This window comes from Thunnus albacares, chromosome 19 (genome assembly GCF_914725855.1).
Source record: "Thunnus albacares chromosome 19, fThuAlb1.1, whole genome shotgun sequence".
Lineage (NCBI taxonomy): Eukaryota > Metazoa > Chordata > Actinopteri > Scombriformes > Scombridae > Thunnus > Thunnus albacares.
Window position 1 is genome coordinate 22,577,062 of NC_058124.1, and position 17,248 is coordinate 22,594,309.

The 17,248-nt window shown below is 38.8% G+C and overlaps 3 protein-coding genes across 5 annotated transcripts; 2 read left to right on the top strand and 1 right to left on the bottom strand.

The window, feature by feature from the left end:
* The first annotated feature begins 900 nt into the window (after positions 1–900).
* LOC122969535 (serine/arginine-rich splicing factor 10-like) lies at positions 901–7,855 on the top strand. 3 transcript variants are annotated; one of them, XM_044335288.1, is made up of 6 exons: positions 901–1,071; positions 4,493–4,597; positions 5,660–5,763; positions 5,864–6,035; positions 6,137–6,190; positions 6,367–7,855. In XM_044335288.1, exons 1-6 carry the CDS (start codon positions 1,007–1,009, stop codon positions 6,593–6,595), a joined length of 729 nt encoding a protein of 242 aa, XP_044191223.1. In that variant the 5' UTR covers positions 901–1,006; the 3' UTR covers positions 6,596–7,855. The 3 variants fall into 3 exon arrangements, with proteins under 3 accessions (XP_044191223.1, XP_044191222.1, XP_044191224.1); XM_044335287.1 differs by lacking the exon at positions 4,493–4,597 and adding an exon at positions 4,772–5,075 and having other exon boundaries at positions 5,657–5,763; XM_044335289.1 differs by lacking the exon at positions 4,493–4,597 and adding an exon at positions 4,772–5,075 and having other exon boundaries at positions 5,657–5,763; positions 6,373–7,855.
* A 3,005-nt stretch (positions 7,856–10,860) lies between these two features.
* LOC122969526 (gap junction alpha-9 protein-like) lies at positions 10,861–14,094 on the top strand. Its single transcript, XM_044335266.1, has one exon. The coding sequence runs from the start codon at positions 11,142–11,144 to the stop codon at positions 12,648–12,650; it is 1,509 nt and encodes a 502-aa protein (XP_044191201.1). The 5' UTR covers positions 10,861–11,141; the 3' UTR covers positions 12,651–14,094.
* A 99-nt stretch (positions 14,095–14,193) lies between these two features.
* Positions 14,194–17,121, bottom strand: LOC122969540 (MYC binding protein). The gene is made up of 5 exons (XM_044335295.1): positions 16,855–17,121; positions 16,526–16,598; positions 15,620–15,668; positions 14,361–14,490; positions 14,194–14,266 (listed from the first exon to the last, which is right to left on the bottom strand). Exons 1-5 carry the CDS (start codon positions 16,867–16,869, stop codon positions 14,222–14,224), a joined length of 312 nt encoding a protein of 103 aa, XP_044191230.1. The 5' UTR covers positions 16,870–17,121; the 3' UTR covers positions 14,194–14,221.
* Positions 17,122–17,248: the final 127 nt, after the last annotated feature.

Consider the following 17,248-nt stretch of genomic DNA (forward strand, 5'->3'; position numbering starts at 1 on the left):
ATTCAGTTCACTGTTGATTTGCAGGTATGTAAAGTAACTAAGTACATTCACTCAAGTCCTGTACTTAAATACAATTTTGAGGTACTTGTACTTTACTTGAGTATTTCCATGTGATGCTACTTTATCCTTCCAATCCGCTACATTTCAGAGGGAAATATTGTACTCTTTATTCCACTACATTTATTTGACAGCTTGAGTTACTATTCAGTTGAAGATTTGACACAATGTATAATGTAATAAGCGTTTAAAATACAACACATTGTTAAAGATGAAACCAGTGGTTTCCAACCTTTTTGGCTTTTGACGTCTTACAAAAAGCAGTGTGTAGTCAGGGTCACATTTCAGATGTCTATGAGTTGTTAACAGCTCCACAGAGAACAAACAGATTTGTGTATCAGAACTTTGTTTTTTCTTCTTTCCTCTCCCAATAATCGTCTCACGACCCCTCAGATTTATCTGATGACCCTTTGGTGGGGCCTGACTCCTAGGTTGGGAACCACTGGACTAAACTAGCTAACTGTATAAAAGTAGTTCAAACTAGCTCCACCTCCAGCAGCTACAACAGTAACATGCTGAATACACACTGATGCTTCAGTATTAATAATCGAATGATGTCATATATAATAATATATCAGTCAGAGGGACCAAACCACTACTTTTACTGAGATACTTTAACTACATCAAGCTCACAATAATATGTGCTTTTACTTTAGTAGGATTTTCCATGCAGGACTTTTACTTGTAATGGAGTATTTTTACATTGCTATATTGGAACTTTTACTTAATTAAAGAATCTGAGTACTTCTTCCACCACTGTTAGTGTCATAGTGCAGATGAAGGGTGCAGTTTTAACAGCAGGGGGCGCTGTGACGTTTCTTTGCCGAGTTGTTTTTTTTTCTTCAGAGGAAGAGCCAGAAGGCGCCGAGGGAGTGCGCATGCGCCGCACATATTTTCGCTGCAGATTTTTCTGTCCCCCCAAATTCTTCTGCAGAGTGAGTGTAACTTTATGGCCAGATACATGAGGCCTCCAAACACGTCTTTGTTTGTCCGAAACATCTCCGATGAGTCCAGGTGAGTTCACGTTAAGCCGTGGTTCGCACCACAGATCATGCACTGAATAACTCATTAACGGTAGCTAGCTGAGTTAGCCTAGCAGCTAAGCTGTAGCCTCCTCGGAGGAGCCTCAAGTTACGTTAATGTTGAACCCAACGAACCGAGACGCATAATGTCAGAAATATTTATCAGCAACCTCTCAATTCACTGATAGTCAAAATAAAACGCTGGTTATATGAATGTTTTTCAGTTAATTTATGACGTTTTTGTCTTGGTAACGTCTCTTTGTTTCTGTTGCACGTTGACTGCACGTTTTCGTGTTTATAAATAAGCTAACCTAGCAAGCTAACGCTTACTCAAAACAATGTTTCAGAGAATATTTTGGTGATTTACAAGCAGAAGTCTTCTTAATTATGGAAAATAAACAAATTGCATTTTTTTGTTGAACGTCTTATCCAAACAATTCTAATGTTAGTTTATTCACCGTAATAACCATTATTTCAGGTAACCGTTATTCATTTTAACTAGTGTTAACGGTTGTTTTGCAGCCATACTATACGTAACCGTTTTTGTTTGAATTAATAGCGTCAGTTAGATACAAGTATTATTAAAGTAAGATGTTAAAGGTGCAGTGTGTAAATTTTAGTGGCATCAAGCGGAACTGACTTGGCAGAAATAGAGTATAATATTCATTAGTGTGCAGGGTGCAAAATTAACTTTTTGGTCCACCGACCAAATGACTAGTGATTGTTCAAATCTTACCAGCCACTCAGTAGATAACTGTTGTTTTTTTGGCTGGTGAGTGAAGCAAATCCACCAGCTACTTGCATATTTTACCAGCATGTGGCTGGTAGTAATTTTGTGCCCTGTAACTATGTTTTAATTTGTGTATAGTCCTTTGAAAATAAGCATCATTGTGTTTTTGTTACTTTAGAAAGAGCCCTTTATATCTACAGAGGGAGCAAGTCCAAGCCCACAGGAACAGCGCTGGGCTTTGAAGCCAAGTTAACATAGTTGCCAAACCATAGAATTATGTCTTCCGGGTCCAAAAGGGGCCCAAAAAGGGCCCAAAAAGCATTTTTCCTGCACACAATCATTGGAAAAGGAGCATCTGTAAAATGGTGGACACGTTTTTTTGACCCTCACAAGCCCAAAATGACTCCTCTCACTATCAGAATGTGACTCGTTCGGTCTGATAACATTTGGAAGGTCTAGAAGAGCCACACGATTGAATTGTTTTATCCTCATTCAAGTTAGCTGGAGAGCTGAACCGGAAGTTAGCTGTCTCAGCCAGTGAAAGTCTCTAGTGAGCATGCTCTATGGGCTCATGTGGCCCATAGAGCATGTTCACTATGTTTTCATCTGGCTAATATCTTTACAGTGGCTTTTTTGGCTTTGTGCACCACTGAGCAACTTTCTTAGGAATTAATGGTACTGCCATGTTTCTACAGTAGCCCAGAACGGACAAACCAAACACTAGCTCTAGAGAGGGCCTTTTGTGTTTTTCGCAGCCAACGTAAGTTCTCCCACACGCTTGGAAGGGAAGTGTTACTCAGTTTGTTGCAATCTGCAACCTCACTGCTAGATGCCACTAAATCCTACATACTGGTCCTTTAATGTGTGGTGGGTGTAAATCAATGCATCGACAGGCTTTTGAGAAATCACCTTTTAATTATTTACTTACCTTCTAAATATTGACATAAATTGCATCAAATGCTCATAGAATTAGGTCTTTGCTAAATGAAGTAGCTAAACTGAATGTTTTTGAACGCTAATTAACATTACACCTTAAAATCAAATGTGGTTGGGTTATGGTTTAATTTATCCTAATTTATATCAGCGGAGGGTTGACCTTAATAAAATCTACTAGCTTGTAAAATACCCGAAACTAATAACATTTATTTTCTTGTATGCTGCAACACTACAGTTGGGTCAGATTACCCTGAAATGTAGGCAGATATTGAATATTAACATAAACTCTAATCTGTAATCAATAATATAAACCACTGGACGACCTAAATGAATAATCTCATCAGAAGACCTTTTGGATTAGTTTCATTGTAAGCAATGCAGTGCAAACTTTACAGTTCAGACATTTTAAATTGTTTTTCCTCTCCTTCATTTACTACTAATCCACTGACATAATCCCATATTATATGTGATGAATTACTGCCTGGTGTTGATTAACAGTGTTATATGGATGTTTGAAACCATGTTTGTGTTAATCTGAATCCATAGATTTACACTTCTGTTGTTTTTCATCTTGGTGCAATATTGACCCGTTCATTCAAGTAGAACTGCAACGATTAATCGATTGACAGAAGATTAATCTGCAACTATTTTAACTATTTTGATAATCGATTGATTTATTCAGTCATTTTTAAAGCAAAAATGCACAACCTATTCTGAATATCTTCAGGTTTTGGGCTGTCAGTCAGACAAAACAAGCAAATCAAAGACAACTAAGGCTGCATTTACATTACATGTCTTGATGCCCAGTTCCAATTTTTCTGACCGCCTGTTTACGTCTACTTTTACAAGTGACCGATATCCGATATCTGTATTTACACTTGCTTAACACTCGAAACAACCTGCATGTGTAAATGAGGGTTCGGTCACCTTAACAGAAGTAAACAATTTGTTTTTTTTGTGTTTTTCAGCGGCCAGTAGTTGTGAAAAAGTATAAGATGGTCGCATTTTCAATGACATGTGAATCGCAATGACAAGGACTATCCGATCTGTCTGTTTAGATAACAGTCGCTTTGGCAGATATCCGATTACTATCAGATTTATTTCCACATATAATTGAGGAAACAGATCTGAGAATATCCGATTCCATGTGCTTTTTTCCTGTTTACACGTTCATAATACATATCCGATCTGTGAGCAAAACATCGGAATTGGGTCAGTTGTAGCAGGCAGTGTAAATGTAGCCTCTGATGAATTGTAAATGCCATTTTTTCACAATTTATAACATCAATCAGCAGATTAATCAATAAAGAAAATAATCTTTAGTTGCAGCCCTACGTTGAATTAGTTTTTCTGTCTTTGCTACAAGGTTGTGCCTTTCCATCTGGCATTAATCTAACCTGAATGGAGCAACAAACCTGTATCTGCTTCACTTTTAGACTTGTTAGTGGGTTTTACATCGAAATGCATGCTAGAACAGAAAGTGTGCATCTCATAAAGGGACATTGAACCCAAAATGCTTGAATTAAGAACTTGATCCTTGAGCTTCTTCTTTGTGTCTGGGTTGAGCAACAGGTGATGGCTCTAAAACTCATCAGATTACACTAAGACTATGTGAACAGGTGGATCCAGACAAAGAGAAAACGGTCACTCACCAGTTGCTCTCCCAGCTGTTGTTAACTGGTTAATGATGTACGCAGGTTTTGCCCATTATGGTCAGTTAAGTCATACTTGTATTTACGGTGTTCAGGCCTGAGGATTTGCGGCGTGAGTTTGGCCGCTATGGGCCGGTAGTAGATGTCTACATCCCACTTGACTTCTATACACGTCAACCAAGAGGATTTGCATACATTCAATATCCTTTCCCAATGAGTTTTAACTGTTTTTATGCTCATGCTAACAACAAATTTTAATTTCCTTTCAGCAGAGAAGATTTGCAGTTCTGATGTTTGTTTTTTTTTGTTTTGTTTTTTTCTTTGCACATAATTTGATTGAATATCTAATACATATTTCTCTGTTATTGCTTCAGAAAATGTAAAAGCATCCAGTTGTGGAACCGGCCACAAAGAGTAACAAAGACCCGTGTAGAGTAGCTGTAAAGACAAGTCACACAGACCTTCAGGAACAGAGGGAGGGGAAAAGGTTGAAAAAAGAAAGTAAAGCATGAAGAGGAAAAGGGAACGGAGACAAAGCTTGGATATGGCGACAAAGAATGGGGAAAAAGGAAAAAGAGGTTTAAAGAGGAAAAAGGCAAGCAGGAAATCCAAGTCTCTCTGGGAGTCAATTAAAGAGTGTAAAGATCAAGATGAAGTTCAAAGTCAAGCATGGGCAAGGTAACAAGTCTGAATTATTTTGTATCCTCCCAAGACAAATCCACAAATTTGACATGACGACAAAATCAGCTTTCCCTGTGATATCAATGACATTTTAATTTTAATCGAAGCCTTTTAATCAACTATCAATGTATTTGATCTGTTTATATATTTATAGTCCTGATCCCTCAGACGATTATTTAATGTGTTTGAAAAGCTTGCTTCATCTTTTATCTCTACAAAAATCAACTGAGCATGTTTTTTTTTGTTTTGTTTTCCTTACAGTATCAAGTAATATATAATTTCTAGTCTTTTTAAAATGTTAATGATGTTGACGTTAATGAATGATCTCCATCCCTTCTGCCCTAAATGTAAAATGGGGCTAAAGAAGAGGGTGCAAACAATAGAAATGTTAATTGCAAAAACCTCTTGTGAGGGATGGAAGGAAAAAGTGAAATTCACAAAAGTAAAGTGGAATTGATTGTTTTAATTTGAGGGAAAAATTGTTGTTCCTTCTGCTCGCTTCCTTCACTTGTTTGAGAGAAAAACATGTATTTTGAATTTGCCGAAAACGAGAGCAAACAAAACCCTTAACCACTCAGCATATTTGAAGACGTGCGCGATGCAGAAGATGCTCTTCACAGCCTGGACAGGAAGTGGGTGTGCGGCCGGCAGATTGAGATCCAGTTTGCCCAGGGCGATAGAAAGAGTATGTTTTCAATTTTTACATCACATTAATACCAATAATATGTGTTGTGTATTCAGACCTTCCCTTTGGTCCTTTCTCATTACTGTTTTTTTTACAACAGCACCAAATCAGATGAAATCAAAAGAAAGGCGATCACCAGGCAGATCCTCTCGATACGATGACTATGATCGAGACAGCCGGCGCAGACGTTCACGCAGCCGCAGCTACGACAGATACAGATCACGCAGCCCCTCTTACGATCGCCGTCGCAGACGATCTGAGAGTCCTCGAGAGTGAGTTTTTCCCCTCTCAGTAACTTGTCACTGAAGACGTATTTCAAATTATTGTACTTTGTCGCACTTGAAAGCTGCTTTAATTTCATTTCGTCCCTTAGGTCTCGTGGACGAGTGTGTGGAAGAGGAAGAAGCAGGAGCCGCGAGGATGATCGGTACGTGTGGTTGTCGTCTGTTAGTGTTTCTGTGAAGGTCGTGGTCATGTGTGACTTTGGTCAAATTATAGGAAAAACTCAGTTGTCTTACAATTTGACACGTAAGACAGTTGATTGGCCAGAAGATTAGATAATTGGAGTTAAATGATGTTACAGGTTTCATTCTCTGTCGTCAGATACAGGCAGAGGCCTCGGAGAGAGTCCAGAGGGAGATCTCGATCGCGCTCCAGATCCGCATCTCCACGAGAGAACGTCAACCCGGCATCGACCTCTCATTACACCGAGGAGGAAGTGCGACGGACGCGCTCCCCATCCCGCTCCAGGTCCCGGTCTGTATCAAGGTCGCGCTCTCGTTCACGTTCTCGGTCCCGATCCTGGGCAGGACGCAAGTCAGGAGGACGCTAGAAAGCGTCTCCTCCTTCCTGTAACCCTCATTCAGTCAGTTGGACCAGAGTTGGTCATTTGTCAAGAAAAGTTTGTTTTGACATGAATGTAACTTCCACTGAACCATTTGTAGAATGCTTGTTATGCAGCTCCATTTTAAAGACAATGCTGGTCCTTTTCTTGGTTTTTGTAAACTCGTCTTTGGTAATATTTCCTGATAGGAATATGAAACAGTCAGCAGTTTGTGTTCAGTGGTAGTTGGCCAAGAATAATCTATTGTCTTTTTTATATACAGTCAACTGATAATTTTGTTTTCTAAACCCTATGTACCCATTTTTGCTAAAAAAAAAAAGAAAAAAAGAAGAACATTCAGTATTTTAAGGAAAATCCAGTTTGTTGACGAGTTATACCAGCATTTCTGTTTGTTTTATTGAATTTACAACAAATTACATACTTTTTACTTTACTGCTGACCATTTTCCAAAACTGTACTGCAGATTTGTCTTGTTTTTCTTCTTCTGTCAGCCGCATGTATCCATGTACCACATTATTATAACATTAAGAAAATAATTTTCAAAAACTTGCTTGAGACATGTAATCTGCCACATTGAACAATACTGAGATAATCAACAGTTTTTTTTATTGTCAAAGTTAAATAATCCAAGCATGATCATTCAACTGTAAACACAGACTGAGTTGTAAAGTGCACTTCATTTCCTTGCAACAAAAATACGGCTGAAAAAACTGAAGTCAGACACAACATTCACTGTGATGAATTACATTTCAAACAAGTTTCAGATCTCCAGAAGTTGATTTTCATGTTTTGAAGCTGAGAACTAGCGGCCGCCGGGAAGGAGAAACGTTTTTTTTAAAAAAAGTGTAAAGAATACAATCTGTGTTGGAAAATGGTCGGCAGTTCTGTCAAGTACATGAGTATGGCGGCTAAAATACACAGAAATGCTGCTGCAGTATGTCCCTTTTAAAGTGTTAAAAATGTGACTTCAACCACAAACAGTTTGAAATGTACATTTTGTTTTGATTTAGTTGTGTTTTCTGTAAGAGTAGACCTTTTCAAAAGGTATTTCATATTGGAACATTTCTCCAAATATCGGTTCTGAAAGGAGGAACAAAAGTGTGTCTTTGGTGTTTAAACGACTGAGTTAATGTTTGTTTTGTTTTTTTCAGAATGAATCTTGTCACTGCATGTTTTATCCTCCTAATCTTCTATCTTTAGTAAAGTGTTATTTTGAGTAATAAACGGATAACATTCAGTATAAGGAAACTATGTGTGGCTTCAGTTTGTAAACTCTGCTTATAGATACAACTGAAGTTTATTAATATAGGCCATTATCATTCATACTAAGGGATTTACACATTAAATGCTTCCCTATAGAGGCAGATTTTATATCAAGACAAAGAAAAACTTGTGGAAAAAAGGATTTGTAAGGAAACAAGATGGAGGGAAACGATCCTCTTTCCTCAGACACCTGGATTGTAGAATCGTTTCATTATTATGAGTTAAAGTTGATTTCCAGTCTGCAGCACTGGAGCTCATCTGCATGGAAAACAGACCAGTACAGTTTGTCAATCCAGCCAAGTCCATTGATTTCCTTTTAATGGAACAGTAGCTGGAAGGAACAACTTAAATTAGATTCACAGTGAAGAAGCAACCATGTATGAAATCGGACATGCCCCATTGATCACTGTACTGAACATTGATCAAAACAAAAGTACAGTGTTAGTATGGAGGCTTGATGTGAGCTACTTTATCAAATGTGGTAGAAGCTAAAGCGCAGGGTAAATTAAAAAAATCACTGACTGGAAAAAGGTCTAATCAGGGATAGTTTTATCCAGCTGTGCACCAAAGACTGTTTTTACATATGTGATATCTACTATCTCCGTACTGAAAAGTGTATCTGATGCAGACGGCCACTCTCTAAAGAAACAAAGGTGTCGGGACAATCTGTACCAGCTGATCATGTTCATATTCACTGTCAGAGTTGTTAAACCTGTCTTGGTCTCCCTGCTGTTCTTTCTTTATGAGCTAATTTACAGTGGGATTAGAGTTGACACACTCGATTAATTGATTAATGGCTTGACTAATCACTTAATTTCAGCCGTTTTTTACACAGAAGTACCAAAATATCAATAGTTCCATTTGTGAATAATTACTGAATCTCTTAATTCTATGACAGTAAACTGAATATCTTTGGGTTTGAGGCTGCTGGTTTGACTAAACAAGCTTATTTGAGGACATCAATTTGTCCCTCTTTGCTGACGTTTTGTAGAGCACAACCATCAATTTTTTAATGAAATAATAGATTAATCAGCAACAAAATTAATAGTTGGTTGATTTTTTTCAGATTTTGTGTAAATAATACCTTGTACATAGTAACAAACCAGTTTGTGGTGCACAAGGAGACAATCTGTTTTTCCAGAACGATAAATTGATTTAACATGTTCACAGTCGTGGTGAAGGGCCTGATGAAGATGAAGTTAGGCTCTGGTTAAAGTCAAGTCCTGAAATACACCTGAGTCACATTTCAGTTCAGTTGATGACAGAAGCTGCTTCCACTGTAGATATACTTAGAATATAAAAGATATATTCTGTAACGAGGAAGGAAATTAAAATGGGATGTCCTCTTGTTTTCCAGAACTGGTTATAATCTCTGTTTTGTGTCATAATTGCAGGTTTAAATTATGACTGAACTCTTGAGGATGTAGCCATGTAGACAAACTGCAACTAAGGATTATTTTTATTATCAATTAATCTGCCGGTTAGTTTCTTGATTAATCGATTGATCTTTTGTCCAATAAATTGTCAGAAAATGGTGAATAATGCTTGTCAAAATTTCCTAAAGTCCAAGGTGACGTCTTTAAAACGCTTTATTTGTCCGATAAACTGTCTAAAATTCAAAAATATTCAGTTTAAAGCAGCAAATCCTCTGAACTGAGACACTGGAACCAATAAAGTTTCACTTTTTTGCTAGAAAAAACTATTTAACGATAGTTACCAATTAATTTATGTCGACCATGAGCTGAAACACCATCCAACACTGGTAATAACAGACCAAGGAAGATTCAGATTACACTGCTCAGTAGGTTGTTGTGTCTGAAATATTTCCCTCTACAACTTAGATGTATGTCTGTGTCAATGACATTAAAACAAACCAAGTTATTAATCCACCTCAGAAGCAGTTTATTGGATTGATTAGATTGAGGCGGATCAGAAACCAACCCAGTGCACCAGTTCTGTCCTGCTGCGCGAAGGATCAAACGAGTTCAGGGTCCGTCGGGTTCAACCGCAAATAGGCGAAGAACAATTGGATATTTTGCAGCACATTTCACCCTTGATGACATGCAGCCCGTCCATTGACACTGCTGCGAGGTAAATGGCAACAGAGCATTGCAGCGGTATTGATTAATTCACAGGCTATAAGTTGTGAACAAGTAGAGGCGGCAGGGGTCATTCATTTGTGTCCAGTTTTCACCAACAGTGGAGCCTGAAATCTGCAATCTGCCACATTTTTCTACAAGGGGATAAAGAGGACAAATCATGTACCTGTAGGATTGTGTTGATCAGCAGCATTATTAGCAGCAAAAGGCCTTTATTGTTATATTTCATATCCAAGATGAAAGGTAAGTTAAATAATTTCTAACTAAAGATTTGAGCTTTCTGGGGACGTCATGTAGTTTTGCAGGAGTAGTAAAAGAATATCATTAAATTAACTTTCAATGGGATCATTTTATTCTCTCCTCTGTTGTGGGTAAAAACTCCTTGTACAATAGATTTAAATTATTGTTCCCCATTTGACTATTTAAATGATTACTGGTGTCTTGTGATTACTGGTTACCTTTGAAGCAGAACCTTGAAAAGGGAAGTACTGCAGATTACAGTAAAAGAAATGAAATGAGGAACAGTTACTTTTCAGTTCAACCCTGTAGTTTCAGACTTCAAAGAGCTTAGTGACCTTTCAAAATTAAAAATATACTCAGGAGAAGGAGACAGGGTTTATCTTTCTGTCTCATATGTATTAACATATGTCACAACCTGATGAACAGTGAGTGACCTCAATACACACACACACACACAAATACATGCATAGGATATACTGTATATATACATATACATAGATATATATAATTAATATATGTCAATCTTCATTTTATGTTAAATGTTATTTTGTTTCATTGACTCTTTGATGCTTTGGCAATATTGTTGTTGTGACGATTATGTCAATACAGCAAATTTGAATTAAATTGAATATATTCTATACATAACAGGTAATAAAAACAACGTACTGTTGTAGCTAATGCAAATATCAAAGATAACAAGTACTTTACATTTTTAGTTTTTTGCAGCTGGGTTAGAATTTGGGTTTAATGTTTATAAAACCCTTGTTTCATTATCACCTGCTGACCTCGACTATTTTCTCTGCTCATTGGACACAGCAAAATACGATGAGAAAATAATGTAGGCTGGTCATCAACTTGCTACGCACTTGATAACAAATCAGTTAAACTTTTAACTTCTTTTTGTCCTGCTTATAGTTCTTGTAATGTAAAAAATGGGAGACTGGAACTTCCTTGGTGGGATCTTGGAGGAGGTGCATATCCACTCCACCATAGTCGGTAAGATCTGGCTGACCATCCTGTTCATATTCCGGATGTTGGTGCTGGGCGTCGCTGCGGAGGACGTGTGGAACGATGAGCAGTCAGACTTCGTCTGCAACACCGAGCAGCCCGGTTGCCGCAACGTCTGCTACGACCAAGCCTTCCCCATCTCCCTCATCCGCTACTGGGTGCTCCAGGTGATTTTTGTGTCCTCGCCCTCCCTGGTCTACATGGGTCACGCCATCTACCAGCTGCGAATGCTGGAGAAGGAGCGCCACTGCAAGAAGGTGGCTCTTCGTCGGGAACTGGAGGCCGTGGACGCCGAGCTGGTGGAGGTGCGGAGGAGGATTGAGAAGGAGGTCAGACAGCTGGAGCAGGGGAAGCTCAACAAGGCACCACTGAGGGGTTCTCTGTTGTGTACTTATGTGGCCCACATTGTTACTCGCTCAGTAGTCGAGGTCAGCTTCATGACGGGCCAGTTCGTCCTCTACGGCCACCGCCTGAGCCCTCTTTACAAGTGTGAACGGGAGCCGTGCCCAAATGTTGTGGACTGTTTTGTCTCCAGGCCCACAGAGAAAACTGTTTTCATGATGTTCATGCAGGCGATTGCCTCGATCTCCCTGTTTCTCAGCCTTCTCGAGATCATGCACCTGAGTTACAAGAAGCTTAAGAAGGGCATCCTGGACTACTACCCACATCTCAAAGATGACCTTGATGATTATTATGTCAACAAGTCGAAGAAGAACTCAGTTGTGCATCAGGTCTGCATGGGCACATCTGTGCCTCGCAAGAGTACTATTCCGACAGCACCAAGTGGATACACACTACTGTTGGAGAAGCAGGGCAATGGACCCAATTACCCTCTTCTCAATGCTTCCTCCGCCTTTGTCCCAATACAAGGAGACCCTGGTGCAAAGCCAGAAAGCCACAAGGACATCAAGGAGGGCATGCCGAGCCCCACAGAGCAAAACAGCAACTCCAACAACACGAGCAGCGAGACCCGATCTCCTCCTTCTGACAAACAGGACGAGCCAGAGGAACCGGCGTCGCCCCATCATGAGGACCTGGTGTGTGCAAGGTCCGAGTATCCCACCCTGCCTGTAGCAGACACCCCGTCCTGCACTACGCTGTCCGGCATTGTGAGGAAGTCACGGAGGGTCAGTCCACCGTGGAACTGCTCCACAGTGGTCGAAGGGAACGGATCAGACAGTGGAGATTCCTACCAGGGGAACAACAGCATGAAGTTACGTAGCAGCTGCATCGGCCCCAGAACGAGAATGCTCTCCAAATCAGACATTAAGAGACCGAGCAGGTCCCAGAGCCCGGACTCTGTGGGGGAGCTGAGCTCTGTATCTCGACATAGCCGTGAGAGTAACAGCCCCACGGCCTCCCCTCCAAACCGCCGAGTGTCAGCGGCGAGCAGTGGCAGCAGTAGACGAGCCCCAACCGATCTGCAGATATAAACCATAGACTCAACTTCCCAACATCGCAACAGAAACCCTCAGAAAGCCGTGTTTCAGTTCAAGCTACATTAACACTGTATTACTGCACTTTTCACACATTTACAGTTCTTTAAAAGACATTAAAACAAGCACAAAAAGCCATTGCGAAGGAGATTATAATACACCAAAGAGCTTTGTTTTTTCTTTTCTAAAATCAGGTGGTCAGAAAACAACGCACTGTTTTCTGGGTCTATTACAGGCATCCAAATGGACCAATAATGATTTGGCTGTACACAACAGCTCTGCTTGAATGATTAAAAAGGAATGGAAAGCTGAAAATCTATAATGATGTTTTAGGCGGCTGTTGCTGTTACACAACGGGATACTTTTGAATCAGCACCAAAGTGACGTACGGGCACCACCGCTCTTCATCAGACTAATGCATGACGCCATCTTAATTATATACGATACAGTCACATGACATAATCACTTGAACCTAGTCTCTAATGGGCCGTAGGAAGAGCATACATTGCATAGACAAAACACACATATATATCCATAAATAGATACATATATAGTATATGCATTAACGTAATTCTGCATTCATAAAGTACAGAATTTAATAGCATAAGGTAAAACTCAATGAATATCACGAGAAAAAATTAATTAATATATGTACAAAAAAATGTATTAGGAGGAAGACACTCAATAGAGCGTCCCTAACCATCACCAGGCTTTTAGGCTGTCATCAATTACAAGAAAATACTAAAGTAGCGTCACTATTCGTTCTATAAAAGGTGTAATATTTTCATAGAGACCAAAAGGAAACCGGAAAGAAAAGGAGTCTGTGGTCTGATGACGAGCAGTGGTGCTTGAAATGTCACTTTGGTGCAATAAATAAGTGGACGTTGGAGCTGTGAAGTGTGTGAGCTGTTTGTTTATTTCATGATTTGCTCACTTTCAGCTCAGCACCTGCTCTCTTTGGTTTGGATGTGCGTTCATACTCATATGTTTACTTTTGAATCAGTGTCACATTTTAAAATGAATCCATGAAACATTACATGAAATATCCGGCTCTGAAGGTGTCTGCCACTATGGAATATAAGTGCAAAACATCTTTGTGTTGGTATGACGACCTTTAATTAGATTTGTCAGATTTCCCATCAGGCATATGAGCAGCAACCTCTATTTTATTGCTTTTGTATGAAAATTATTTTTTTACTTGATATTCAGTCATGCAATTAATATCAGTAAAAATGTCTTAAGTTTAGGAGCATTCTAAAAAAACAAAAAAACTTTTTTTAAAATTAATTAATTATTTCAAATGAGTGGTTGAGTATGTAAGCAGACTGTTTTGGTTGGAAACAGGAACAATTGTCAGTTTAGGACAAAAAAAGAATGACTGATGCCGAATGCTGAAAAAACATTTTTATTTATGAGAAAGCAAAAGCTGCTTCTTGTTATATAACAAAAATTAACAGTGATTTTGTGCTCACTGTACATCCATTATTATGTAATAAAGATTTACATACTCTACAAAAAAATGCTTGTGTATAATGTTCTCTCTGAAAGCAACGACAAATTGCTCCCTTCTACTCTGCTGCTCCCTCCTCAGACGATGGTTCATACTGCATCAGCTGAAAGATTCAATTAAAGTCATAGTTTAGAGAAACACAGCCTGTTCAACATGTTTTTATAAATTCAGAATCAAATATGTCACCATCATCTTACCCTGTTTCTCAGCTCTTTGTTCTCCTCCATGAGCAGGTTGCACTTCTGTTGTAGATCAGACAGCTCCATGCGAAGAGCCTCGGCGTCCGCTGGCTCCGGACCGGCTGCTCCGAGGTGAAGCTTTATGAAACTGTGCAGGTGGTTAAGGTCAACGTGAGCCCTCAGGAACAAACATTGGTTTTAACAAAGCCTGATGGGTCATGTTTGGTACCGTCACTAACCACCAACAGTGGCTCGTTTCCCTCTGGGGACACTCATGAAAAGCACAGTGATGATTCAGAGTGTTGCTCATGGACACTGCAGCAAAAAAACAACTCTGGCTTATAAACAAGCTCCCTGTGAACAACACTAACATTAGTCCAGTGTTGGATTAAGGTGCTGAGGATGATAGCAACACACCTGAATACAATAATCTAAAGCCCTGTTGAAACTACGATATCACAACAGTGCTATGAGTCAGTGAGTTTCAGATTTCACACCTTTGCTCAGTTTAGTAGTTAAATGGATTTTTTATCCCCCCAGATAATTTGCAGACATTTTAAACATACCAGAAATACTTTCAAAGGGGAGATACTGCAATCTTATCAGTGGTGTAACACCCAGCATGGTTTTGCCTCAATGGCTATGGAAAGAATTTGTAAGAGCATTGTAAACTTTTAATTTCAGGAATTTCATTGCTTCTATTCCCACCTAAGCAATAGAGTCTCTTGTGTATAAATATTACTAGGTATAGAGTTGTAAAACTGCATATTACCTTAAAAAAATAACAGTTTCCTGTTCAAACACACGTAGCACAGCATTACCAAGTTTTACCACATAGCTTTACAAAGGTATTTGCAGGCTAACCTGCATGTGGTAAAGGTGATTGTAATGGCTATTTCTGTCTCTGTTGGTTATCTTGAGGACAAACCAACCTCAACATTTTGGTTGACAAACACCGTTTTGTTGGCTGGAGATCAACTCTGTCAGTCAGTCCTATCAGATACACCATGTACTGTAGGTTGTAGACCCAATTTAATAGCTACATATTTTACTGGCAGTCTTGTGTCACTGTAATTGGCCTCCATGCTTTAGTGATTTTCACCAGAGAATATGAACCAGAGAGGAGATATTTCTCCTGTTATAAGAGAACAGCTGGCTCATAAAAAAATACAACATGACTTTTGTTTTGGGGGATCGGAAACACAACTTAAAGCACAACAGCACCTATTTATAGCGACTTAAGTCTCGGTAAAGCTGAATATAAAAGAAAAGGATACTCCAGTGCGTTATTCGGCTTATCAGTCTCCTCATAAAGTGCCACTAAAACTGTAAAAGACAAATGAAAGGGATAAATGAAGCAGCACAGCAGGGTTATCAGTGAAAAGTAAGTTAATGAATGAGTTTAACAACATTGTTTGTAGGGCTGCAACTAATGATTGTTTTCATTATCGATTAATCTGTTGATTATTTTCTCAATTGATTACTTGCTTGCAGGGCTGCAACAATTAGTCAATGAACTGATTAGTTGCCAGCTATTTTGATACTTGATTTATCATTTTGAGTCATTTCTTAAGAAAAACATGTCCAAATTCTCTGGTTCCAGCCTCTCAAATATGAACATTTTCTGGTTTCTTTATTCTTCTATAAAAATAAACTGAATATCTTTGAGTTGTGGACTGTTGTGGACAAAACAATTCATTTGAAGAGTTCATCTTGGGCTTTGGGAAACATTGATTTTTCACAATTTTCTCATATTTTATTGACCAAACAACCAACAGACAACAGATTAATCAATAACGAAAATACCTGTTAGTTGCAGCCCTAGTCATTGGGTCTATAAAATGTCAGAAAATGGTGAAAAATGTCGATTATTGTTTTCCAAAGCCCAGGATGCATCTTAAAATATATTTTTGTGTCCCGACCAACAGTCCACAACCCAAAGATAGTCAGTTTACTGTCAAAGAGGACTAAAGAAACCAGAAAATATTCACATTTGAGAAGTTGGAACCAGAGAATTTGAACATTTCTTCTTAAAAAATGACTCAAAACCATTAATTGATTACCAAAATAGTTGCTGATTAATATTCTGTAGATTGAATAATTGACTAATCATTACAGCTCTAATTCTTTGGTTCAAATTTACATGACAAATATGGTCCATGAGTTGCTTGTTGGATACCCACCGCTTGTTATGGTGTCAAGGACTCCAGACTTTTCAAGATACCTTCTAAATTGCTCTCGCTTCGATTCCGAGGCCTGAAACATGACAAATACATGACTTACACACAAGTTAGCAGCACGCGTCTGACAAGGTTTTAACCTTGCAAAAATAATTATGTGGATTTATAAACTGACATTTTAATAAAACAAACAACAAAACAGAAGAAAACAAAGGCACCTCAGCTTGTGATGCGTTCACTGACTAGCTAGTTAGCACATGCTTCATAACTTTTCCACGTCAGAAAACGATTAACAGCTATAGTAAAATAAGTATATTATACCGAATACTTACTCTGTAATGGGCCATGAATGCAACGATAGCTGTATAATTTAAGGTTGCCTTAAAACTCGTGACAAGTTAATCAAATTGAACTCTTAGCAGCTGGTTTGTTGTGTGCTTCAGTCTACAACACATAGCAGATAAATCCGTTGCCATAACAACACATTAACAAGGATATGCGGAAATACGTTACTTCCTGACTATCTTTAACTTGAAAGATATACAAATCAAAAGGAGAAAACAAACGTGAAAGCTGTCAAAAATGGGATTTAGGATTATTTTAATAATATTTTCAACGAGCTAACCGTCAAAACTCAAAACTCAAGGGCGACCCAATTTTTCTTCCCTAGGACGGCGAAGTCATGACCCGCCCTTCTCTGCCTCTGATTGGCTATCATGCGTTTCT